The sequence below is a fragment of the Grus americana genome, chromosome 3 (genome assembly GCF_028858705.1).
Source record: "Grus americana isolate bGruAme1 chromosome 3, bGruAme1.mat, whole genome shotgun sequence".
Lineage (NCBI taxonomy): Eukaryota > Metazoa > Chordata > Aves > Gruiformes > Gruidae > Grus > Grus americana.
The window spans coordinates 79014111-79039977 of NC_072854.1; the positions used below are offsets into that span (position 1 = coordinate 79014111).

At 39.1% G+C, this 25867-nt stretch overlaps 1 protein-coding gene across 7 annotated transcripts in view; it reads left to right on the forward strand.

The window, feature by feature from the left end:
- Positions 1-25867, forward strand: part of SMOC2 (SPARC related modular calcium binding 2) — a 149533-nt gene that overhangs the window by 79861 nt on the left and 43805 nt on the right. For all 7 annotated transcript variants that reach the window (XM_054821699.1, XM_054821700.1, XM_054821701.1 and 4 more), the window contains exon 8: positions 19752-19938. In XM_054821699.1, the coding sequence (XP_054677674.1) occupies positions 19752-19938 (187 nt within the window). The remainder of the gene's footprint in view (positions 1-19751; positions 19939-25867) is intronic.

Below are 25867 nucleotides of genomic sequence, written 5' to 3' on the forward strand. Positions count from 1 at the left end.
GACATGACAGCCTCCTGGAAATCTGTGATGTTGTGGCATGTAGGTTTGATAGAACATAGTACCTGAAATGGCATTGAATTAAGCTCTAAGAACCTCAATCCAATCCATGAAAAAAAAGTGGAAGGAAGAACTATTGATTTTAAATAACTCTTGAAATGTAACAATTGGCTATTAAGTCCACACGTGGATTCTGTCGATGGGAGCTCAGTCCATTACAGATGGGCAGTCAATCTCTGCTAAATTTTGGACAAGTTCAAATCCAGATATTATTAATGTGAACCTTACAGCTTGGGCTTATCTGCAGGTCAATTCCCTACACAAGAAAAGGCACTAGCATTTTTTCATGACATCTACAGCTGAAGTCTGAATGTTTTGTGATGGCTGCTGATCTGGCTTTTGGGCCTTGTAAAATTTGTGGGTGCTGGAAGACATCAGCTGGTAGAATATTTGTTGTTTGGCCTGTTATCTCAGCAAGTTGTGCACAGAAGATAAAGAGAAAAGTGTTGTAAGGAAAAGTAAGAAATACTGATACAGAGGAGGACTGGAAGCTTCCAGGCCAACAGTCTTATGGCGTCCTCAGACTCTTTGGATTGGCTCTGGTTGCTAACTCATTAAACATTCCCTTTAGAGTTCCTGAATGAACTCAATTATTTGGCGTGAACTACAATTTGTGATTTGTATTTTACTATAAAAACAGCATTGTTAAGAAACTGTTGGGGAGGGAGATGTGTGAGGTACTGTCACGTCTTGTTATATCCCCTACTGTTTTATTTTTAAATATTTTGAACAGTAGGAGGTAGTTCTCTTTTCTTTATTCCATTTTTTGTTATTTTTCTGTCAAGAAAAAGAATAGTTTCAAAGTAGTATTCTCTTAGAATACTGGTTTCAAGGTACTCCTTGGCAGCTAAAAAATTAGTGGCTTTGAAACCACTGATTGTTCACACCATCAGGGCCTATCAATAAATGGTTGACTTAGTTCCTAATGGAGAACTTTGTCTTACTTTTCAGTAACAATTTTTAATGATATCCTAGTCTCGATTTAGCTATGACACAGAGAGAAAACAGTACTCTTCACCCTCTTCACCTGTGAAAGAAAATTACTCTTCATCCTCTGGTTCTCTTGCCTTGCCTAGCCTTTACTTGCCTTGCCTTGCCTGTCCTAAATTGGTAAAGGAAAATTACAGTTTTCTTTCAGTTCTTTCAGCCTCTTCCAAGAAGATAAAACTGTCCAGACCTCCTCACAGTGCTTGTATATTATGATACATTCTTTATTTGCAGGCTGCCGGATCATGCTTATTATAGTACTGTCCTATCTTTAATAATCCTTTTCACAAGCATTTTCATTTATCTTCATTTTAATTTTACATATTAGTTCAAAACCTTTATAAAGATCAAGCACTGACATTTCCAGTTTTTTCCTCCCACTACAGGGGAAGATCCTCCCATCCTAAACCATTAAAAAAATAGAGTTCTGTTTCACATCCGATTGATGTTCTTTATGCTCAGGATGTTCCAGGGTTTTATAGGACCCCCACTGTGTGTGTGGGGGGGGGGGGGGGGAGGGTGGAGAAAAAAGAAAAAAGAAAAGAAAAAGATCTGTTTTCTGCAATGTTGATAATTTCTATTTTACTGCATGTGTTTAAATTGTATGCCAAAAGATAGTAATCTTTCCTGACCATTTTTAATTGTATCACATTACTTTCTGCAGCAAGTAACAGTCCTGCTTGAAGTTCTCCTTTAGTTTTCAGACATGCACTTCCTCACCTACCCATAGCTTTCCACAGTTTGCCAGACATCAGATTGCATAATCATAAAAGCATCAATAAGCTTCATAAATCCTAAGAGGGATGTCAGGCTAACAGTCTATATATTAATGACAGATGCAAAAACCCCCACATAAATCATGTTAATGCACAGAAACATATTGGCCTGGATCATATCTAAAGACATAATCTTTCTGGGAAATAGATAAATCTTCCAGTCAAGACAGTCTGGATCTGGCTATGGCTATACTATGATTGTCGGGCAGTGTATAGACGATAGGTCTTCCAAATTTTGCAGGCAATTAGAAGTTCAGCAGGGTTGACCGTAAGGCTGCCAGGCCTTCTGTCATCATCCCAATGACCTGATAGTTAGCAGAAAATGTCTATGTGCCATGCAGAGATGCCTTCCCTTTCCTGTCTCCCCACAGCCAACAACCATGAAAGCAATGAACATAGACGGTAACTTTTGCATATCTTTTTCAATACAGTAAAGGCAAATTTTTTTCTTGGTTCCAGTGCACTTTCATGTGTAAGCATATAGAATTAGGCATCTAAATTTGCAAACTGGCATCTAAACAATTGTCCTGTTTTTTTCTGAAATATTAAAAATCCAATACTACTCTTGAGATCAAGCCAATAAAAAAAACATGGTACAAAATGAAAGAAACACCTGCAATGTCAGAGAGCTCTGAGACTCCTATTTCAGTAAATTGGTCATTGTGCTCCTGAACAAGAAGAAACCCTGCTTGGAATATAGATGGTGAAGAAAGTTATCCCATCACTCCAAGGATATACATCAAGCTCACTCCTACATTTTGCAAGGTTAAGAACTCTTTATGCCTTCATCTGTGAGCTGATAAAACCTCTTGAAAATGCTAACATTGAGAAAACCAAAATTCTAAGTTTTGCTCTTAATTTAAATCGAAGTCATCCAGTGAGCTGTTCTGGCAAGTTTATTCTTGTTTTATAAGACAGACTAGACTGTTCTGAGGAAAACAATTTTCTCTTTCTTCCATGAGGACAAGTCAACCAACTGTCCACCGTTCCAATAATTGAGTGTTTTAAAAAAAAAGCCAAAATAATATCTTATATGAACTGTGGAATTCCACTGCTTGGTCTGGCCACATTTTTCACAAAAAAACCTCTGACTGCTGTTAATGGCAGTACGGACCATGGAAGGACTGGTAGCCATGTAATATGAATCAGCCCTGGTGGCTGGAGTCAAAGTTTTACCTCAGTTTCCTGACATGTACATTTCTAACAGTCTCAATTCATTTCTAGATGTTCCCTGGTGGATCAGGTTATGGGCAGTCACAGTGGTTTAAATTCGGAGGGACTTTTAATGGGATTATTTATCACTTGTGACTTCTAACTTACTTATTTGCTAAACCATGTATCTCTGAACAAATTCCCTGAAAAGATTGACAGCTTGTGTTACAGTTCATGTATTGATTAACTATTTTCCAATAAATTCTTGGCTTTTTCCTTTAATTCTTGAAAACATTGCTATGTGATGCAGCAACGTTTCGAGGCTTCATCAATAATGTTAGCATTTTCCATTTGGTACGAGAAATTAAACTCCTACAGGGACTTCTGTGGGAGGAGTAGAATTCACTCCAAAACCTGTGTGTTGGCTATGTGTCTGCAACGCAGCTATTGCATAAGTCCAAGCCTTTACTTCAGCATCTTCTTTTATGGACTGTTAAGGTCCCAGTCTAATGCTGTCATCCACGGATCCTTTCCCCTAGCCTGCCCTTAATGCAATACACTGGCTTTTCTGTTTGGGACCGGTGTAGAGTCTCCTTTCCCTGAAAAGCCACACCAAGGGTCATAATAGGCACAAAGGAACTTGTTCTAGTCAAATTACATTGCTAAAGTATGTAAAACCACTTTGAGATCGTTTCATCTGCAAGATGCTGTATATACCCCAAGTATTGTAGTATTACTGGCTTGCTTTCCATTTCACCCTGTCCATCATGTTCTGTCCTCTGTCCTAACAAACTGTTCCAGATAAATGCTAGACACTATGTTTCTCCTGCATTCCGCACTGCCTAGAAATAACATTAACTATTGTTGCCATAATGCACTAGATTTTTGTGTTACTGGAGAAGAAGCAGTGGTTGAAGAGACAGACCACTGTTTTTCATTAAGTTATTTTTAATACCTGTTTTAGTTTAAGAACAGCAGGCCAAGTATCTGCATTCAACCACAAATAAAACTATGTTTAAATAAGATTAAGGTTGTAAATTAAATTTCAGATCTTAAATTTTCTTGGTGCATTACAAAACACAAAAGAGAGGGCAAAGCTTAATATACCAAACTGGTTGAAAAAGCAGCCTTCTAAGGAAAAAAATGACTTCTTAGGGAATTTCTTTGAAAATACATGCATTTTCAGCTACAAAATTGTATTTTCAAGATAAAAATTCAAATAACAACAACAACAACAAAAACTTCAAAAAGCTGAATAGTTTTAGCTCAAAACTCAGAGTCTTGATTGGTCATTGTAATGCCTTGTGGGAGCTGTAATTTTGAAACTTCATTAGTTCCTTCTTTTTCAGCTCCTTAGGCTGACTATACATGCAAAATATAACGGTCTCCCCTTTTTAAAAACTCAGAGATACCTCAGAAAACTGGTAGGCATCTTGGATTTTGTGGTTCTCTGGGAAGTTCGACAGAAAGAAACAACTTGTTGTGGGTTTTTGTTTTGTTCTTATTGAAAATCGCAGTTTTTATGAAAAACAAACACTTTGCATAAAAACTCCATCTTTTCATTTAAAGACCTGGTTTTGCACCAAAGACAGTCACAATTAAATTTTTCAACCAATCCTGTTATAGTCATAACAAGCTATGAAAAAAATATATTATCACCACTTAAGCAATGGGTTACCTTGTTCCATTGTTTCCCAGTGAGATCTTAATGTTATTTTAAATTGCCACTTGTATTGTCCTTCAGTGAGTAAAGACAACTTATCAAAATGAAAGGACTTTTATTGTCCTCTATTTGGATGACTGCTTAGATACAGATTTTTTTGGACTAGAATGCATTATAAATACATAAATTCCTCAAATGTGGATGACCTGTAATGCCCTTGAATTGTTTTCCAGTGCACGCAGTTAGATCAGGGCAACAGACTGGTTGGTGTTTGGTCTGGGAGCAGAGGAGTATAAAGTCAAATTAATGCCTCTTGTGATAGACAGGCTGATCCTGTCTGAGTATGTTTACTTGTCATTTAGTGAATTCACCCACAGACTCCATTGCAATGGAGACTCTTAACAGAGGCAGGGGTGTGATTAGTTGCAGAGGTTCATTACCATCACACGTTGTCGTGCTGCGGTTCACCCTTCTTTCACATTGCTGTGCCCAGTTACTCTGGCTGGTGAGGAGGAAGGGACCCTTTCTGTTGGTTTTTACTTACCTCATTGGTTTGGGGACCGGAACTGTAAGTAACTTCTGATCTTGCATATTTCTCCTCTGACTTTCCCAAAACTACCACCATGTAGCTAAAGCCATGATCTCAGTAGCCCTTACTGCCTCAAGGTAATGAGAGAATCATTATTCTCATTGCTCTTCTGTTTGGCTGAAAAAAGGCTACATCCCACCTAACTTAAGGGACTTACAATTTTAGTGTTCTTGCAGTTTCTAATCAGGTTTAAAAAGCAATTTAAGATCATTTTTAGGACATGAGTTTTAGTTCCTTTGAGTTGATACAACAGAGAAGCAGCAAAGCCAAAAATATCAGTATAAATGTTAGTGGTTTGAAAAGTCACTTCTCCCCCTTTCCCTACCAACATCCCAAGTATGAAGCAGTGACTTCTAATGTAGTCACGCATCCTGTAGTTCATCCCTTAAACTAAACAGTTCAATATAATAATAGCAAATGACTGTAGGAGGAGATGGTTTCGTTTCAGCAGGCATGAAGCCTCATTTAACTCAGAGCAGTGTAAATAGGAGTGACTCCACTGCAGCAGGAAGGGTAACACCACCGGAAGCCTTATGAAAAGAGAATCAAGCCTGGAGGTTTTTTTTTTCAGTTTTCTTTTATTTTTCCTCTAAACAGGGACTTTAGTGGTACAGGGCTGATGATGGTGTTATTTCCTCTCTTGGAAACACAGTGCACAGTTATTTCTTTAAGTAGCTAGTATGTGGTAAATCAGTCTGCTGGATCAGTGATAATAGGACAGTCCACCCCAATCCTGCCGCTATTGCATAGCTGGAATTCCTCTCGATGTTAATGGATGTGCTGTCAGCACAAGGGCTTAGCTACTCCACTTGTATTGCCAGCTGAAAGAGTGAACAAAGTATTTCTCTTTACTACCTTTCTGTACAACTTCATTCTCTCCAGATAAGGTGACATGTTTTGCACGTTGAAGTCATATTCAGAAGCATTGAATATTCATGAATACATTCATGCATGTCTGAGAATATAATAGCACATAACTAACCATAGTGTTAGCCTCAAGGATGTCATGGTGCAGTTGCCTTTTCAATACACTCGTCAAAATGAGCCTGTGTGACTTTTATGTGGAGCATCCACTGTCCACAGCAAGGCTAGAGGAAAAATGCCTTGCTTCAGATCTGTTTTCCCCCCGTACAATTGAGTAAGAAAGTTTGTGGGTCAGAACACTTAATTCACCTTTTTTCACACCTGCTTTTATTGGAGCCTTATTCAATTTTATCATAGTCTCTGTTATCTCTAGAATGATTAATCATCCTTACTGTTGGTTGCACACACAATTCCCTGTCCTATTTCCAGTCCTTTCTTTGCTTTCTTTTCTGTCAATAGCTGATCTTCACTGCATATTTCTCCATTTTTGCCTAGGTATCATTCTGCAATCTCAAATGCTGCTGTTTAGGCTTTTCTTGCAACACTGATTTCTCATCTCTCTATTCTTCCACCTTCTCTTTTTGACAAAGGCCGGATTGGACACCAAAGAATAAAGGCTGCAGATCATGCTATGAATTTGCAGGCTGTGTTCTGAAAATGCAGTAACTCCAAAAACAAGCTGAGAGTTCTTAGGAGCAACCAGTTGAACGGTGCAATGGATGGGAGTGATAGTTTGATTCCTAGATTGAGTAAGCATGGAAAGGTGTCATTACCTATCTGTGCAGGATTTCAGAGTCTATTTTAGAGATACCTTGTCCAGTTGTGGTATCCATACTGCAGCATACCAAACTCAGGGAGCAACTAGGAGTTTGATCCTAAAGCTAGTGGAGTATATGCTCAGCATTAATCCAGTGCTTTTCTAAGTAAGCATGTTTCCATAGTCTGTGAGTTTTTTCTGGAAGTTCATTTGTATTTTTCAAATAAAACTCAATGCAAGTGTCATAACATCAACACTGTTAGTCTGAATGACTAGCGCTATCAGATTCTTGGCCTATATTCTGTGCCAATTTTACTTCCTCAGGATGTCACTGGGGAGACTTAACCAGCCTACAAAGTATTGTATGCGCAAGCATCTGACGTCAGCTGGTGCAGAGAGGCAGCATGCTTTCATTGCTTACATTCGTGGCAGCTGGCCAGGATCTCCAGGGCTCTAACCCTGGTGGCTCAGCTTCTGGGAGGGCTGCTGCAGTCTGGACACATCAATGCAAGCAGAAGCAAAAGTTTCAGCAGAGAGATGGTTGAGACAGCGTCTAGTACAGGACTGTTGAATACAATAAGGAGCTTTACAGACTTCCATAGTATAGGAGGTGGAAGCAGAGAAAAATATGTTGTACTGACCAGTTGAAATAGTTGCATTTCTCTAAATGAAAAGGCACAACCTAAACCCTTTCTCTGTTTCAATTTTGCATCTAGGCTTTTGCATCTTGCCTTTTGTTTTATTTGTTGGTTTCTTTGTTGTAGTCGCGTGAATCATGACATTGGATTTTCACCCTTTTTCCTTGGAACTGATTGACAACTTCAAAGATTTCTCCCCTTCTTTGGGCAAACTGTACGTGCCATTGCATGATTGCAATATATATTTTTATATATATGTAGAAGACAAGCGAAAAGAGGATGCCAGTGACTTTGGTGCAAGGGAGGGCCTGTGTCTTCACCTCCATATTCTCTTTATCTAAATGAGCCTACATGTATAAGGCAAAATTTCTAGTACTTGCTATTCAATGGTACTTGCTATGGGACTGTGCTGTAGTTATTCACAAGCGTGACCCAAGGCAAGCAGGTTTGTAAATGCACAGGCTTTTCCACTCTTCTTTAGCCTGTGTTTCTTCCTCCTGTTTGATGAAAACAAGTCCCACTAAAGGCCCTTGTAGACTTCATTAGTTATGCCAGCGGTTGATTGGTTTGGCACAGAATGCTTTATAACAATAGACAGATTTAATCAGCAACAGCTCCGGTTGCAACAGCTTCACAACCTCCTGGGAGCATCATGCACTGAGCTTCCTCGTGCGTTGTTTTCAAGCCATCAAACAACCTTTAATCTTCCCAAATTAAAAAAACCCCAAAGCATACAATGTATAATACGTAGAAAGAATAACAGAACTGTCTTCACATAAGCGATAATAAAAACGTTTCCTTATTAGGTGACTGAATGCCAACATTGCTGTTTCCTGTGATGCTGGTTATCTGGAAAAGTTAAATATTTAGAATCTGTTTTATTTGAACAGTTCTGCCAAAACCAGTCCTTTGGATTTTCTCTGTTTGTCGTAGAGAGCTTCAAAATAAATGAGGCCTGAGGTAGATGTGCGTGTGCATGTGGGGAGACAGGATGGGAGCAGGTCTGAAAGGGTTGAAAATATTTGTGTGAAACAAGCGAAGCAAACATTTTGAAAAATAACACTTTCTGAAACCTATTCTTTACTCTCACACACAATGGATTGTTGGGAAGTATTTATGCGAGGCTTATTCCATTGATACAGGTCATTTGTGTGGTACGTTAAACACTTTAATAATCTTCTGAGCACTGAGAGTAACCTTGGGTTGTAAAGGATTAAGGATCATTAGTCACACTTTAAAATTCTAATTTTACTGGTTCAAAAAGTCTTTAACTTTGCTACTATGCATCATCTAAAAAGCCTTTAAAATTGTTCTGGATATGCTGGGAACTGACTCTTATGTTGGTGATGCCTACTGGTGATTCCAGTTTACAGGAGCAGAAATTGTGGCCTGGGATTTTCAATAGGATAGGGAGTCTTCCATCCTTCAGCAGCATAGGGACGTTTCACTATCACACCGTATTTAGCATTATCTACAGTTCAGAGAACTATTTCTTTTTGAAAACAGAGATGAAAGTGGAATGGAATTAGCATTTTTATTTTTAATTCAGATTGCTCTTGTTTTTCTCCAAAGTTTGAATGTAAAGCCAAGCCAAAGATTTGGCTTTGCTCTTGAAACCAAAGCACAAGCTGAGCTGTTTAACCATGGCCATATGAGAAAAGAAAAAAAAAAAAAAAAAAAGAAAGTGCTACATAAGAGTATATTAAAAAGTTGTTGGAGCTAAAAGAAATAGTATTAGAATATTCTTATTGGCTTTTCTTCTTCTTTAGCTCATCCTCTTTATTGCACAGAAACCTTGGCCAAAATCAGTAAACAGTCTTCTGTCTGAATCCCGTCCCTCTCCTGTTGAGAATACTGACTTCCTATATGCTATATAAACAGTGTGTTTCGGATATAAAGTGCTGGCGGGGGGAAAGACCTGTACGGCATTTAATCTAAGATGAGCCTTCGGATTTGTGCGGGTTAAAGCAGTGCAGTTACCTTTCGACCAGATTTCACGTTCATTTCATTTGTTGAATCTTACTGAAGACAAGAGTTAATGCATTCCGGGAGCAGCGTGACTCAACAGATGATAGCGCTTTACTGAATTTGCTTCTTGCTCTGTTAAAAGACCTTTCATTGCACAACACAGTTCTCGTAATTAGAGACATGAACAGTAATGTGTGCATGCTCATTTTCCACCTGCTTCCTGCCTTCTTTTTGACAAGATAAAGAGCAAGTCAGTATAAAAGTGGCCAGGTTTTGATTAATCTGTCATTAATTAGCTTTTAAGGGTGCAATTATATTCTTAGCGTTAGTACAAGTTTTAAATGTTGGGATTTTTTAAATCAAGTAGGTTTGAAGGGTACGTATCTGGGAGCCCTGGGGGTGGAATCATTCTGCTTAGTCACAGAGGAGGCAGTGGGAATGACGGTTGCATAAACTTTCGCATTATGGCTGTCAAAGTAACACTCACTGAAACACTGAGGAAGAAGGAATTTGTTTCAACAGCCTGTTTAAGCTCTGTATTCCTGCCCAGTGTCAGAGAGCCAAATCCTTACCATTCTGTATATAATGCCCATCCAGTCTGCTATGAACTAGACAGAGGTGCCTATTATATTGACCATTTTGTAGGATACTCTGAGACAAGTAAGGGAGAACTACATAAATGCAAAATAATATTCTCTTATTCTTTGAATATATCTGCATATTTTTTAACTCTGCATCTCAGATCACATTCCCAGAAATCAGCCAGAAGTCCTCCTGACTCCTGCTGGCTTCTACAACAGTAGTCAGGGTTCTGTCTGTAAGGTGGCTGGAAATGAGTTGATATTTAGAAAATAGAGCGTAGATGGAGTGCAGCCACCTCAGGCAGGAGTTAAGCAATAAGGCTGGAAAACACCGCGTGGTGCCGACAGTATCAGCAGTGTGGACCAATGGCAGGAACTTGGCACAAACTGCAGCCAGAGGTGCCACTGTACACCTCTGAAATGAAAATTACTTGGATGCCTAAGGTCAAGTATCCAAAGTCATATCCAGGCACTGATGTAAGTATCTCAGTTTCCCAAATGGCGAACAGAGACAACTCCTGTTTCACTGAGGGGAAGCGCTGGCTTGAAAAACATTCCTGTAAGCTGGCTTTATTTAAGTGCCAAAGTATGAATTTAGGCACCCCAGTTTGCACATTTTGTTTTGTAATTTTTAGTAGAGCTATTCAAACAAATACTTACCCTCAGCTTACCTGGCAAAGACTTTCATTTTCACAGCTCTGTGGAAAAAGTGAACCAGCTTTATTTTCACTTCAAATATTTCTTTAAAAATGAGAGATTTTTCCACTGGCAGAAGACTAACATTTGCTGGTCAATATACTCATAAAGCAAGAATGGCAGCTTTGCGCAATTTTATTTAATGAATGAGCCTTTAGATTGCTATAGCAAACTGGCCAGCTAGCCACTGTTTGGGAAAAGTTAGTGATTTTAATTTGCTATAATTTTGGGTGGCGGCTTTTTTCTTTGGTTGGTTTTGCAGTTTGAACGCTATGGTGCTGCCCTGCTTTGGCAGGGTGAGGCAGCCATACCTAGCAATAATAGGAACCGATGTTTCCTCTTACGCAGGAAAACTAGTTTTCATCCCATTTGGCAAAAAACTGCTTTCAGAAGTATCCCTGCAGGATGGGGCTGTGTTTTGCACAGTATCCTCTCTCATTTTAGGGGAGCCAGGTTAACAAGGTCAACCAAGAGCACCTGGTGATGATAATCCACCCTCTCTCCAGCCTTGTAATTGAGTGAATGTCCTCAGCTCATTGAGCAAAAGGGGATGAGGGACCTGATCTCCTTAGAAGACCAGAAGATTTTTCACTCTCCTTGTGAAGCCTGATGTCATGTGATGGACCAGCTGGCTTAAAAGGATTTTTGATTTGTGTTAAGGTTGCATTCAAAAATCCATTATAGAGGTTTGGGTGTAAACAGTCCTTGGATCAAGTCTGGCCAATGCAATCCCCTTTGCAAAGGCTTGCTATCACTTTCACGCACTGCTGTTAAAGATTTAACAAAAATGTGCTACTCTTGGTTCACTGCTCTCTCACATTTCATAGATATTATAATAAATGTTTGACTCAGGATGTTCAGGGTATACATTTTGGCGCTAATGCAAAATGCATCTTTGAAAAAACTCAGATTTATAATCTAATGTATACTAAGTTCATGTTTCTCTGTCATTTATCTACAGCAGGAGTAAATGCTAATACTTAAACATTTAGAGTCAGATTCTGTCATGCTTGTAAGTGAAGACTAGCTTCTCTGTGATTTTTCATCAACTCAGTGGATTCACACTACTGTTTTATTCAATCTAAATAAGAATGGCAAAATACAGAATTACATTTTGTTTAAAAACGAATAGCTAGTTTGACCCCTTATACTCTGTACAGTGGCAGTGTGAGAACTCAGTAAAGGAGAAAAAGGAGTACAAATGAATAACTGAGTAATTTAAATTAGTTATAATTCTGTGAGGGGAGAAATTTGAATACTTGCATAATATTTCTCATCTCTTTAACCAAGAAGTTGGGCTAAAAATTAAACAAACAAGCAAGCAAGCAAACAAACAAAATGCTAAAATAGCAGGCTTTTGTGGCAAAACAGTTCTTTTTCTTTTACAGTGTTGTGGTTACAGTCTTTCTCACAGTACTCCTAGTATTTCAAATTCTAAAAAAAATAGAGAGTTGCAGAGGTATATGCAAAACCTTCCCTAAACCAGAAACTATTTTGAAAATTCCAGTAGACAAGTAGGTTTGGATTTTGGTTAAAGAGCAAGTCCTATTTTCATCTGAGATCTTTGTCTTACAGGCCCCCCAAATTTTCGCCTATTGGTAGAACCAGAATTTGTGTATTGCAGAAATCTTGATCTGACATAATGCTACTTGGCTATTCAAACCCAGCATGAAAGCTGAGAAAATCCTGGTGTATACAGGTAGATTAGATTGTCTGTGATCATGTTCTTTTCAGGTAAAGCTAAATGGGGGCTGGTGGTCTCTGTGTTTTGGATCTTTGTTTCGATGGGCTCAGTGCATTTCCAGATGATCCTCCTTGTGTATTGCAGTGTCTTTGCATATGAAACCACATAGATAAATGAGAGCATCTGTCTCTGATTTATCCTGCTTTGTTCAGTAAAGTACATAAATTAATCTTTAGGGCTGTGTTGAAGCCATGAGCTTTGTGTTTAGCCACAGTCATCTACCCAAGCTCCAATAGTGCAAAATAGTGATCAGCTGTACATTGAGAGCGCTCTGCAAATACACTCAAGAGGCCTGAAATATTTGGTTCCCACAAGTTTTCACAAGCAAGAAAAAACATGAGTAGGAATGTTGCCAGCTTTCTCCAGGCCTTGAGAACCCTCATGCTGATGCATATCTGAACCTAACGTAAATCAAAACATGTGGCGCCAGATGAGCATTAATACTGTAATTTAGTCTTAGGTTTTGGTTGTCATCTAGATATTGGGACTAAGGTTGAGTGTCTGTTAATGTTACCTACTCCTTACAATCAGTACTTGGTCCATGAGCAAATACTAGGCTTAACTGGAAACATACGTGTGTGTGGATATATTCAGCTGAGGCCTGATTGAATTTAGTCCATTGAATTTAGTGGGTATTTTTCCATGGATTTCTACTGGAGAAAGATTGGGCCACATAAATACTCTTCATTTGAATTAGGTTAATGAATAGTCTTTATAAGAAGCTAGTAGCATAAGCAAATTAATTCCTGCATTTGTTTGTAGCATTGAGCTTCACTTGATTACTGTTAGAGTTGAGTTTATTTGAAACCATCAAGAGAGGGCAGGCAGAAAAATTCTTGGAAGAACAGGTCTTCTTAAGTAAGAGTAATGTGAGATGCCCATACTGTGGCCACGAGGGATGAGGAAATAAAGGGTATGAAGTTGGCATCTTAAACTGCATTATACCACCTCATCTACATCTTCAGAGAAGGAATCTGTCATGCTAGAGAAATGTCTAAATGAAAGCTGGAAACCCTGAAAGAATATGAAGCCATGGAGTTGCACCCTCCTTCACTAGAATGAAATCATTTAGGCAATTTTTGTCATTTGTATTAGCTGTGTTTATAGCAGGAACAGACATGATGGATTCTGGGTGATAAAGTTGGTCAGCTACAGGTAAAGAACCTGCTAGTTTACCTGAAGGTTCATATTTGCTGGAGTTAGGAATAACAGGGCTACTGCTGTAATGGATCATTTTGCCATCCTGTCAATGTAAATCCCTCTGCAGGGAGAGCATAGCTTGAATAAAAATTATCCCACATCCCACTTTCTAAAGTGAACGTTTTGGTCATATGTGGAAATACAATTTGGTGTAGTGTAAGTGGAAATCCAGTCAATGAAATTTGAAGACTATGAAAACTAGTTGAAAATATAAAAACACATTGTAATCGGTTTCCTCAGGGCCTATTAACTTCACTGGTTCAAGGAGGGTTCATCCTAAGCAAATGGATCAAATTCTTATCCCTGTGAGAAGCGAATTTGTTTGAGGGTTGCATGGGTGACAATGGGAAGATTATTTATCCATCCTAATTATTATGGGTTTGAAATAAACTAGCCAAAAACTTGTGTAAATCAGTGTTTGAAGTATTCTAAAGGAGTACCTAAATTAGGCTTAATTAACTAGGACAGACAGATGATTTGCATAACATTTTGATTAGCAGAAATTGTCATACAATTTAAGTCTCTGTATATTGAAATTTGGACATTAATATATTCTGTCTGCCTGCCTGTCCTCTCAGAAACATGGGAGAACTTCAATATTAACTGTCTCTAATGTTACACTGCACTCCTCCAGAGCATGCGTATCACTTTTCGGAGTATTTTTGTTACAGGTTTCTTGTTACCTGCTTTATATAGAGGACATTGAGCTTCAAGCCCTAATAAAAGATCCCTTTACCCTGGAAACCAGGCTGTCTAAATTGTCCTTTCATGCCCCATTATGGTAATGAGAAGAGGAGGGAGAAGGAACCAACTGAAAACAGAATTTCTTGGAATGGATTCTGTTTGTCATATACACATTGTGGGGTTAAGGAAATTGGAAGGAAATGTTTGTATAGTGGCAGGAAATGTTAAAGTAGCATACAGACGCCTTTGTAATTTTCTGCAGATTTGGCAACTTGTTTCTGCAGAACACTGAAATTTAGACACAAATATAGCGATTGACATTTGAGCAAAAAAATTAAATATTTGTAATTATGAAATTCCACATGTTGGGAGAAGCTGTGATAAGACACAGCACAACTGCCAGAATTTCTGAAACAAGGGACTAAAACATCTCCTGTTACAAGACTAACAAGATGATTATCATAACTTACATAAGGCAGTGCTCAGTGTTTTAGATGTGCTACAGACAAATGCAGTTACATGGTTTGTTCAGGATGACTTTTCCATAAAAGCCACCTCTTTTCTTCTCTAGGACATCCCCTAGTAAACATTAATTAACAGTTTAAGTAACCCATCAGAGATGAATAAATGGAGTCTTTCATAAATAAGGATTTAAAGTGTTATACCCTACTACTATTGAGGTATTTTTCTGTTCGTGTAAATTAACTTGATTTGTTAAAATTCAGACTTTCTTAGGGATAACTGGCAACAGGAATTGACTGAAGATTTTATATGAAACATGAAATTTATCTACAGAGTTTGTCATTAGCTGTAGTATCTTTCTCCTTGACAGAAGATCCAGCATTTCAGCTGATTGGTTGTAATGGACTATGAAGGCACCTTGAACCAGTACAGGAAAAGTATATTTAGTAACTAATATTTAAAGTAAAAAGAGAAGAAATGGAATAGCAACGTGACATGGGAAGAGCAACATACATTGCATTTAAAGCAGGTTTTTAAACTCATCCGCAGTGGTGAGCAAGAGTTTTACTTCATCATTCCAAAATTCCTTTCTCAGAGCAAGTAGACAGCCATTGGGTGGTACAAAGGCTCTTGGTATAAAACTGGGCAAAAAGGTCTATTTCCTTACATGATTGAAATTTGTGTGTTGAATCACTAATAATTATGACCCCGAAGTAAAATATAGTTTTGGGTAGAAACTGCAGGAAGTTTTATTGGCCTGAAATTAAAGATCCCAACTGAGTTACTGTGTGGCTGGCTAACATGGTAGACTATGTGGAAAGCATTTTTCAGCTATGTTTAACTATTTTATTGAACTAGCATGCTTGGAAAAGCCTGTCTTTTTTGCAGCAGGACAAAAATGAAGAAATTAAGTGAAATAACAACAGTGTTACTTCATATTCCCTGAAAAGAAGAAGCTGGAGTGTCAGTGCTTTTCTCTTCCCAGAAGGAATGTTATTGCAGTAACACATTCCATAGACAGTCTGATGCATTGTAATGATTAAGGTGTTTATCCTACTTTTATTGTGGCATAGATCTTTTTCCCTACTGTTCACTTTGTGAACTTCGGGCATCCATCTGTTATGGTTCCAGATCATAGTTGTTGTCAGATTGTTTGGACAAACTGTCAGGCGTTTTCTAAGTTAACAACATTTATCACTGGTTCTCCTGGCAAATGAATGTTTCTTGACCATGACTCTTCTGACATTACAAAGGCAGTTATTTGCAGCGGTATGTATAGTAGCTCTGTCATAAGAGCGCTTAGTCATCACAGGGCTACAATTGCATCTTTCCAGCACTCCTGTTGTAAATAATTGAAAGAAAAGTTTGAAAGGGAACGAATGGTTCCCTCAGAGAGGAAATTACACAGACGACTAATATTCTGGTTCTGGGAAAAGCAGGCAGGATTATAGGTAGGCACTTAGAGCAGTTTGTGTAGGAAGAGGGTTCTAGAGGGGAAAACAAATAGGGAAGTAGTAATGGTGGCACAAATGGTCATGTCAAAAGCATTGGACTCTGCAGAAATTACTTTCTTGGGCAGTCACTAAGCAGATTGCCTGATAGGAAACGTGCAGCTCATTAGCCACTGTGTAAGGGAGGAAATTAATAAACTGTTCTGCACTGTTGGTGAATAAAATGAATGAACTGGGTTCAGCAGATTTGTAATAAGGCTCGGTCATTTGACACATAGAGACCTGACAGACATAGTGTCCATCACACTAATTTCTAATTTTTTCCAATTTGTCAAAAATAATCTACATTTTATCTGACAACTAATTTCGGACAAATGATAAATTCCTCTTCTTGTTACAGTTTCCCATCCATAGGGGAAGGGTAAGAAATTCAAGGTTCCAAGAAGGGAAAGTCCTTCCTGAAAATACCATAATTTCTTATACATATATATATATACTTTTTTTTTTTTTTTTGGTCTTGTATGCCTATGCTGATGCTGCTCTTTAAAGGTAGGCTTTTCATCACTAGGGAGTCCTCTCAGTTACAGGACTTTAACCTTGGTGTTTGGTGTGAATCCTGCTTTTTTGTCAATTTTTCATAGACTTCTGCCATTAAGAACATTCCTATTTAACTTTAAACCTTCCTTTGATTACTGTCATTGCTTGTCCTGTTTCCAGTCTCACTTGCAATGTTAAGTTCCACCAGCCTTCTGACTGTCTCTCCTAAAGCCATAAGCTGCATTTACAACCCTCCTTTGACGTGTCTCCCATAATACTGCTTCTCTGTACCTCTGAGACTTTAAATCAGACATAAGAGAGAAAAAGGACCAGAACAAACCTGACATAGGGCAAAAGAGACAAATTTCTATCTTGAGCAGCAGCTCGTAGAAAACCTTGCCTCAGCAAGTCAATCAGGAGAGTAAAGACCGTTTATCTAGGTCTGTAACACCTGCTCCTAAATTACCACAGTGCAGGTGACTGCACTGGCCCATGATTCCAGTGGTTTTGAGCCAGCTGTGCAGTCCTTTGCTGGTTGTTTCAGCTGGTGGAAACTAGAGCTGCCCAGAAATTAGGTGGTGTAGCTCATGCTCACAGCTGAAACAGCCCGTATCTGCTTCTGCACTGGGAATTCTCCATCACACCCTCTCCGTACTGTTACCTTTTGTCTATCCGGATGACCCGACTACGTAGTCTCTATATGCCAATGTATTTTCTAAACAAAGCTGAGACCATGAAAATGTATCGCTCCTCTGGGTTTGCAAGAGATAATAATACCTCCACGTCTGCCAGACTATGTTGCTAGTTACAAGGATGTAAAATGAGAGAAGGTCACAGTAGCTAATGGAATGGTCCCAAGGTTTATCACTATGAACGAGAAAAGAATTTAGTGGAGTTTAAAAAGGAGTAATGATTTCCTCCCTCTCACTGCAGCTGCTTCACCCCATTTGCTCCTTTTTGCTTGATTATATACAAAACATAAAAAGTGAACAACTAAGCAAAGTGATGTGTTTTCCAGGGTTGTCGTACCTTGTAACTTGATAATCATCACAGGCCAGATTTACCGAGGGAAAGATTTATTTTGGCTAGTCTAAGAGGATGCTGGTGATGGAATTCTAATTTGTGAAACCATAGCTATTTCTATGAAGGTTTTAACATGCAAATAATTAGCTATTTCCCTCTTTTAAAGGAGCCTTTCTGTCCTCACTACACAGATTCTCTATGTACAGTTTATTATCTAAATACTGCTGCTTTGAGAGCTATACAATCTTTGATTATGTCAGTGGATAGACAAAAACATGCGAAATCAATGTTTATCTAGCTGTCCTGCTGAAATACTGTATGAAACAAGAGGCACAGGGAAAAAAAAAAAAAAGAAAAAAACAACCAAAGAACTGAAAAACCACTCCATCTGTGCCTTGTAATCAAGTTAGCAAGTGATATGCTTGGTTTTTAAACCTTTTACATGGATTGAAACAAAATACGTTGTTTTGGAAACCAGGCCATTGTATATATGGAATTGTGTGCCATTTAAAGTATGAAGGTGTTTAACTTCCTGCCACCTTTTCCCCTGCGCCAGAAGTCTTACTGATTTTAGTCATCTGCATTTGCAAGAAGCTAGCAAGGAGCAGTAGCATTCTGGACATAACTAGGGACTTTCTGTCAATTTTTGCCTACAATTTGCAAAGCATTTTCTGAACCCTGTGGATAAGAGTAAATGAGATTAGACTGAAGCTGAAACTCATTACAAATGCACTAGAAAATCCAGTCAGGATTCAGCTTGTTCTTCTGTGGGTTGAACTGTGAAAAATCGAGAAGTAAATCCTGCTAGAGATTCAGAGAATAAGCGTGTCACTAGTCTTTAACTGACTTGAAAGAAGAGCAAATATTACCCATAGATTTATTTTGTAATATTAAAATTATTTTTCTTCAACTGAAGAGAATCTTTTAAAGATTGAAATTCTAGAAACTTGACATTTTTCTGTCAGTAATTTATGTGTTTGTAGAGTGCTTATTGTTATCAACATTCTTGGTTTTCAAATATTTAATTTTTGTTCACTGGATTAGTTTGGGAATTATACAGAAGCTGTTCATCTAAATTTCACATGATAGGAGACTGACTTAAAAGTTCCTGGAGAAATAATAATGGCGTGAGCAAATATCATTTATTATCTCTGTGGTGCCACATATACCAGCTTAGTAATGATCAAAAATCCTCAGCAGAGGTGTTTTTTTACTGATTGGTGTGAACTGACTGGCATTCTCAGACCCTGGAGTTTCTACTCGTTGCCCCCTGGTTCATGGATTTCACATAAAGATGTGAAGACATGTGTAGACATGTAAGCTTTTCTTACATCCAGAAGTGATCTGGGACATTTTGTTAATGCAGAGATAAAGGTGTAATACTTTTTCTTGTGGGTTTTTGATCTCCAGAGCAAATGATACATCACCAATACCTGAATCACCAGAAAAGAAGGTGAAGAATTTTCACTGTATTAAGAGGTTGTTTCAAAACTGGAAAGAAAGAGCAGAATATAAACTTCTAAATCAATATCTAGATGGATAATTCATATAAGGGATCCTAAGTAGTTGGATTTTTACTGTTCCCTCTGAAAAGAATCAGTGGTTTAGGGACTGTGGAATGGGTGAGGATTTTTTTTTAAGGTGGCAGAGAGAGTATTTGATTATCCATGGATTATATCTAGTATAGGAAAGAAGGTGTCAGGATATTATTAGGACTGTATTATGAAGCAGCTGCATGAAAAGGAAACTAAAGTTTCTGACAGTGTACAGCATAAACCAATGTAGCTAGTATTTGAGCTGCAGCAAGCCTCTTCAAATACATTTCTTACATGCAATCAAAGAAAGATATAAAACCTGTTTGATAAATCTAGTAGCCCTTTTCCATATAACTTCTTCAGTATTTTCTGTTTTCCTTCCAAAAGCATCATCATGTGATCAAGAACTTCAGTCAGCCCTGGAGGAAGCCAAACAGCCCCAGAAAGACAATGTGTTCATTCCAGAGTGTGCTCAGGGCGGCCTCTACAAACCAGTGCAGTGCCATCCTTCCACGGGCTACTGCTGGTGCGTTCTGGTGGATACGGGACGTCCCATCCCTGGTACATCAACCAGGTAAGGGAATATATGTTCAGTGCTCAGAAGTTGTAGTGAGAAGATGCCTTATTGTGCATGTACTAGCATCCAGATTTCTATTGCTGGTGGAATTCTATCCTATAGGTTTTTTCCACTATGAAGATGAAGTGAAATATTTCTAAGAGCCATCAAAGACCATATAGCCAAAGACTGTTTCCCTGCAATGTCACAGGCAGTTTGCTCCCCGAGTCCTCTTTTTTACTTTCTATTTTGTGCTGGGAAGCCAAGGCTCAGAGCAGATAATGAATAAGCCCAGAGGAAACCTCACACTCCTTAGTCTGAGTATAGCAGAACCAAGTAAGATGGTCTATGACAAAACCCACGTCCAACCTCAGAAATGTTCAGTTATTTTTCCAGCAACCTCCTCAAATATTTCATATGACTCGCTTTGATGGAACAACTGCTTGGGAACCCATAGAGAGGAAATATCATTTTAGCGTGTTATTAATAGAAGCCTGGAGTTCAGTCATCTCAGCTGAGCCGGATGCATGGTAAAGTATTGTTAGCCACATAGAGCAGATGTAGGCAAGGCAAGTATCAGGTTCCAAAAGATGTTATTTAGGCTGGTTATTGAGGTTTGGCCCTTGAAGGAATTCTATAGAAGCTCATATAAAGCTGGCGGGCAATATGGGTATCTTGATGCAATCATAAATCTTTTCAAGCTTAAGCCAAAATAATTTTTTGTCATTTGCATAAGGTTTGTAAAAAAAAACATTATAAGCCACTTGCTGTAAAGTATCATATTCATGGGGAGTGCTTTTCACATATTCTTCAAGTGCTGATTTACTGATAACTGTTTATACCATAGTCTAGACCATACCAATTACAGTACCAGCTGAAGTAAGCATGACTTAAAGTTACTGTTGATCTGCTGTTTCTTGCAAGTTGAGATCCATAAACTGTCAAAACATGTCAAAATAGTCCACATTTGGTCCTGAAACTGTAGGATCAGTACACATGTTGTGTGAGGACCTAGAGATGTCCTCTAGAGATTCCAGAGGCTCCCTTTTCTGCTCTTGCTCTGTTCTCAACCTCTAGGTTTATTCACTGTTTCTTGGGTTTAGTGCTAATCCTTCTTTGCATTATAGTTTAAATCATTTTATGGAGCCTTAGTTCCCATTCTCTAATTGGAGTCCAAATTGTCATTTTGTGCTCATCAAGCAGTAGGGCTTCTGCTGATTTTTTTTTTTCAGTTGTTCTTTATGAGTATCATTTTATAACAGAATCACAGAATAGTTGAGATTGGCAGGGACCTCTGGAGATTCTCTAGTCGAACCTAGAGACTCAAAGCAAGGTCAGCTAGAGTAGATTGCTCAGGACCATGTCCAGTTGGGCTTTGAGTGTCTCCAAGGATGGAGAGTCCACAGCCTCTCTGGGCAGCCTGTTCTAGTATTTAATCATCATCACAGTTAAAAAAAGCTTTTTCTTAGGTTTAAATTAAATTTCCTGTATTTCATTTTGTGCCCATTGCATCTTTTCCTGTCACTGGGTATGACTGAGAAGAGTCTGACTCTGTTTTCTTTATTTTCCACCCTTTGGATATTTATAGACATTAATAACATCTTCCCTGAGCTTTCTCTTCCCCAGGCTGAACGGTCCCAGTTCTCTCACTCTTTCCTTATTATATCAAATGCTCCAGTCCCTGAATCACATTTATGGCCTTTAGCTAGACCCACTACAGTATGTCCATGCCTCTCTTATTTGGGGAGCCCAGAGCTGGGCCCAGCACTTCAGATATATCTCACTGGTGCAGAGGAGAGGGGAAGGATCACCTCCCTTAACCTGCTGGCAATTCTCTTCCTAATGCAGCCCAGGAGGTTGTTGGCCTCCTTTGCTGCAAGGGCACATTGCTCCCTCATACTCATCTTAGTGTCCATCAGAAATCCCAGGCTCGCAAAGTTGCTTTCCAGTTGGTTGTTGCCCATCCTGTTGTGGTGCAGGGGGTTAATCTTTCCCAGGTGTGAGACTTTTGCATTTGCCTTTTTTGAACTTTATGAGATTCCTCTCAGCCCATTTTTCCAGCCTGTTGTGGTCCCTCTGAATGGCAGCACAACCCTCTGGTGTATCAGCCACTCCTCCCAATTTTGTATCATCTGCAAACTTGCTAAAATTGTTCTCTGTTCCAGAATCCTGGTTATCAATGAAGAGGTTAAATAATATTGGCTGTAGTATTGAACTCTGCAGCATTCCGCTGGTAACTGGTTTCCAGCTGGAATTTTTGCTGCTGGTCACAACTCTTTGAGACTGACAGTTCAGCTGGTTTTCAACACACCTCAACTGTTCATTTATTGTTCATTTATCTAACCCATACCTCATCAGTTTGCCTATGAGAATGTAATCAGAGACAGTGTCAAAAGCCTTGCTAAAATTAAGATAAACAGTATCTTCTGCTCTCCACTCATCCACTGAGCAAATCATCTCATAATAGAAAGCTGCAGGCTTGGCCAAGCATGATTTCCTCCTCAAAAATCCATACTGACTACTCCCAATCAACTTCTTGTCCTTCATATGTTTTGAAAGAGCTTCTAGGAAGATTTGCTTCATCACCTTCCCAGGAATTGAGATAAGGCTGACTGGCTTGTTATTCAGCTCTTCCTTGCCCTTCTTGAAGATAGAAGTGATGTTTGCTTTCTTCCAGTCCCGAGGAACCTCCCCCAGTCACCAAATATAATTGAGAGTGGCCTCACAATGACATCAGCCAGCGCCCTCAGCACTTGTAGGTGCATCCCATGAAGTCCCATGGATTGTTTGTTCAAACGATCCCTGACTTGATCCTCCTCCACCGAGGGTTAGTCGTCCTTGCTCCAGACTTTACTAGTGGTCTCAGGGACATGGGATTCCTAAAGAGTGGTTTTACATGTAAAGACAGAGGAGAAGAAGGCATTGAGTATTACTGCCTTCTCCATGTCCTTCATCACAAGGTCCCCTGTCCCACCCAGCAGCAGGCCCACATTTTCCCTAGTCTTTTTGCTGCTGATATGTGTGTAAGAAGCCCTTCTTGTTGCCCTTCATGCTCCTTACCAGATTTAGCTCCCGGGGGCTTTGGCTTTCCTAACGCCATCCCTGCACACTTGGACAGTGTCTACATATTCCTCCTGTAGCACCTGTCCCTGCTTCCACTTCTTGTATGCTTTCTTTTTATGTCTGAATTTTGTTAGGTGCTCCTTGTTCATTCCTGCAGACTTCCTGCCACATCCTGCACGTTGGGATGAACCATTCATGAAACTGTGAGTGGTGTTCCTTGGAAATCAGCCAGCTCTCTTATTCATATTTATACTGTGCATGCGGTGCATATGATTTTGGCTTCTACTGGCACACCAACTGGAATTCTAAGTCTTCCCAATACCTTGGTGAATCACCTATGGATCTAGAATCAGTCTCTGTCATCTTTTCCTGTTTGGGCTGCCGGCCTTTTGTGTTCTGCAAGTACCCAGTAACTCGGCTGCCGGAGAAGAGGTGGCAGGGAATGTTTTCACTGTGCTGCCTGTCTCCAAAGTTGGAAGGCTGGCAAGTTGGATTCGATCTCATGTGTATGATTTAGACACAAATCTTCATTTTGCTCGATGAGTGCTCTGCCTGATGCCTAGTACTCCAAAGGTCAGCTGCTGTGGTCTTGACCATTTCTAATTTGTTCAGCTTTGCTGGACTTATGAGGAGTCCTCAATGGAGCTCTGATGAAGTAATATTTCCTAATATCCTCAGAGAGAACATTTCCGAGCACAGATGGGTAAGTGGAGTACTCAATTTTAGGATTTTCATACTAAATAAAGAATGACTAGTGTATTTAGGAATCTACAGTGCTGGTAAACAAGCAGGTGGGATTACTGCCTGGAGTTTAAGAGGAGTGTCTAGGCCTCATTTCTCGGAAAGATTTAGGTGGGCTGGAATCCCATTAATTATTTTTTTTTTCTATGTTGATAAAATTATACTTTTTTTCCCTAGCAGAGGGAAGTAAAAAATGGATCAGAATATGATGAGAAATATGCAGTTGTCTTTTTGTAATTATTTCTTATAGAATGGAAAGGGTGAACATGTGAGTCTTTCATAAAGAACCAGGTGCTCATGCAAAATGGTGTATGCTATCTTCTAGTTTTCCACTGCAAAATACAAATTAGAAGAGTAGCTGTTAAAACTCTACTGCAGGCAATGACAATGTTAGGAGTCCTGGTAGCAAGATGGATGCATTGCATCCTGGAATCTCTGTTCTGCAAATCTGGATCTAATCACTAGGGGACAACAGTGAAAGGATAGAAGGATCTGGGGAGCTGTTGCCAGAACAGCTTAGCATTTTGCATGTTGTTTGTTTTGAATACATTCATGAGGATTAAACTTGTCATATCATCAGGCTACAAATACCACAATAAATAGTAGTCCCATTAAATTAGACCTTCAAAATGAAGGGAAGTTATTAATACTCATTGACCTTCTAATGCCCTGTCATCTGAAACAAAGATAATTCATTTGTCAGTGAGGGTATTCCAGAAAAAATATATAATTCTAGAGTTAAAATAAAGATATATGAGTGAAGCACCACTCTAGGACATTTAAGACAGTAAAACTTACAGGAAATATGCAAAGTAGTGGTATATAGCTAGCTTTTATGAAAGCCTTGAGGAAACGTCCATTTGACTTGAAGGAGGTAATGCATTTAAAGGGTCTAAAACCATTCCCCTGAAAGTCTATCGGTATGGTCCTTGCCAGCTGGCTCCCGATGCCTCCTCAACAGCGCAGTGTGACGCTCAGCCTTTTTGCTCAGCAGGGCCATAATCCTGTGTTCTCACATGTGACTTTGTAGCAACCAGGATCATGGGCAAAGTAATGCCCAATCCACTTGCACAGGATTCTTCAAACTTAAAAAAACCCTTATATCAGCTGCTTCATGAGGCTGCCCACACTAGAATTCTTGTGAAACTCTCCATCCTCCACTGCTTTGTACACCTCAGTAACTCTCAGTGCTTTCCAGCGGACTGCTCAGAGGTATAAAGCAGCCTTCATAAGCTCTTGACGACTCTAGATATACATTCACTGCTAGGGATTCTTTCCCTTTTAAAATTCAAAAGCGTAACTTGGGATGTCTTTTGACTACATTATTTTTAACTTGACAGTGCTCCATTCTGACATGCTATCTCTTTCCCACTCTTTCCCCATGAAAACTGAGGCAAGTGTGTTTTTCTTATCAGTTTTTAGCATGGCTGTGCCTGTGCGGTAAATTTCTAATGATTCATTTCATCTTTCTTCAGTTGCTTTAAAGACTTAAGCATGCACTTTTCATATGATAGCATTTTAACACCTATCAGGCTTTAGTAGATTTAGTTTGTATATGATGAACTACATGTGTATTTGACAAAAATATAAGCCAAAAAGGTGAAAGAGTAGAGACCAGAAAAGAAAGTGGAGGCACAGAGCCGTAACAGTAACGGAAGAGGACGAGGGGAGTGCAGAGTCAGGTATCAGATTAATCGGGGACCAGGCTGGTTGCCAGATACTGCATTAGTGAGTGTTACTCAGAGATTTCCCTTTCACTCTTTTCTTGGCTGATTGAAGTGGTCATCCATCAGGTATCTGAATCCAACCATTGCTATCAAAGCAGCTTCTATTCCTGCCGTTCTTTACGGGAAAAAAGTGCCTGTAGCTCTCCCATGTCCATGAAACAACACTGTACCTTCTTGCAGCAGCCAGAATTGGATGGGCCAGTGGGCAGTTTCATTAGATGATGTGGAAATAAATTAAGTGCTCAAAGGAAAAAAAGTTGATCCCCCCCCCCCCCATTCTGCCTGGTAATTAAGGTATACTTAGGTATGGTTCTTAGGGGCAACCTGGCCTGGACCCAGGACACTTTTAGAACAAATATTTTGTTCCAAAAATTTGGATTAATATATTTTAATTGGACATTTTAGTATGCTACTCA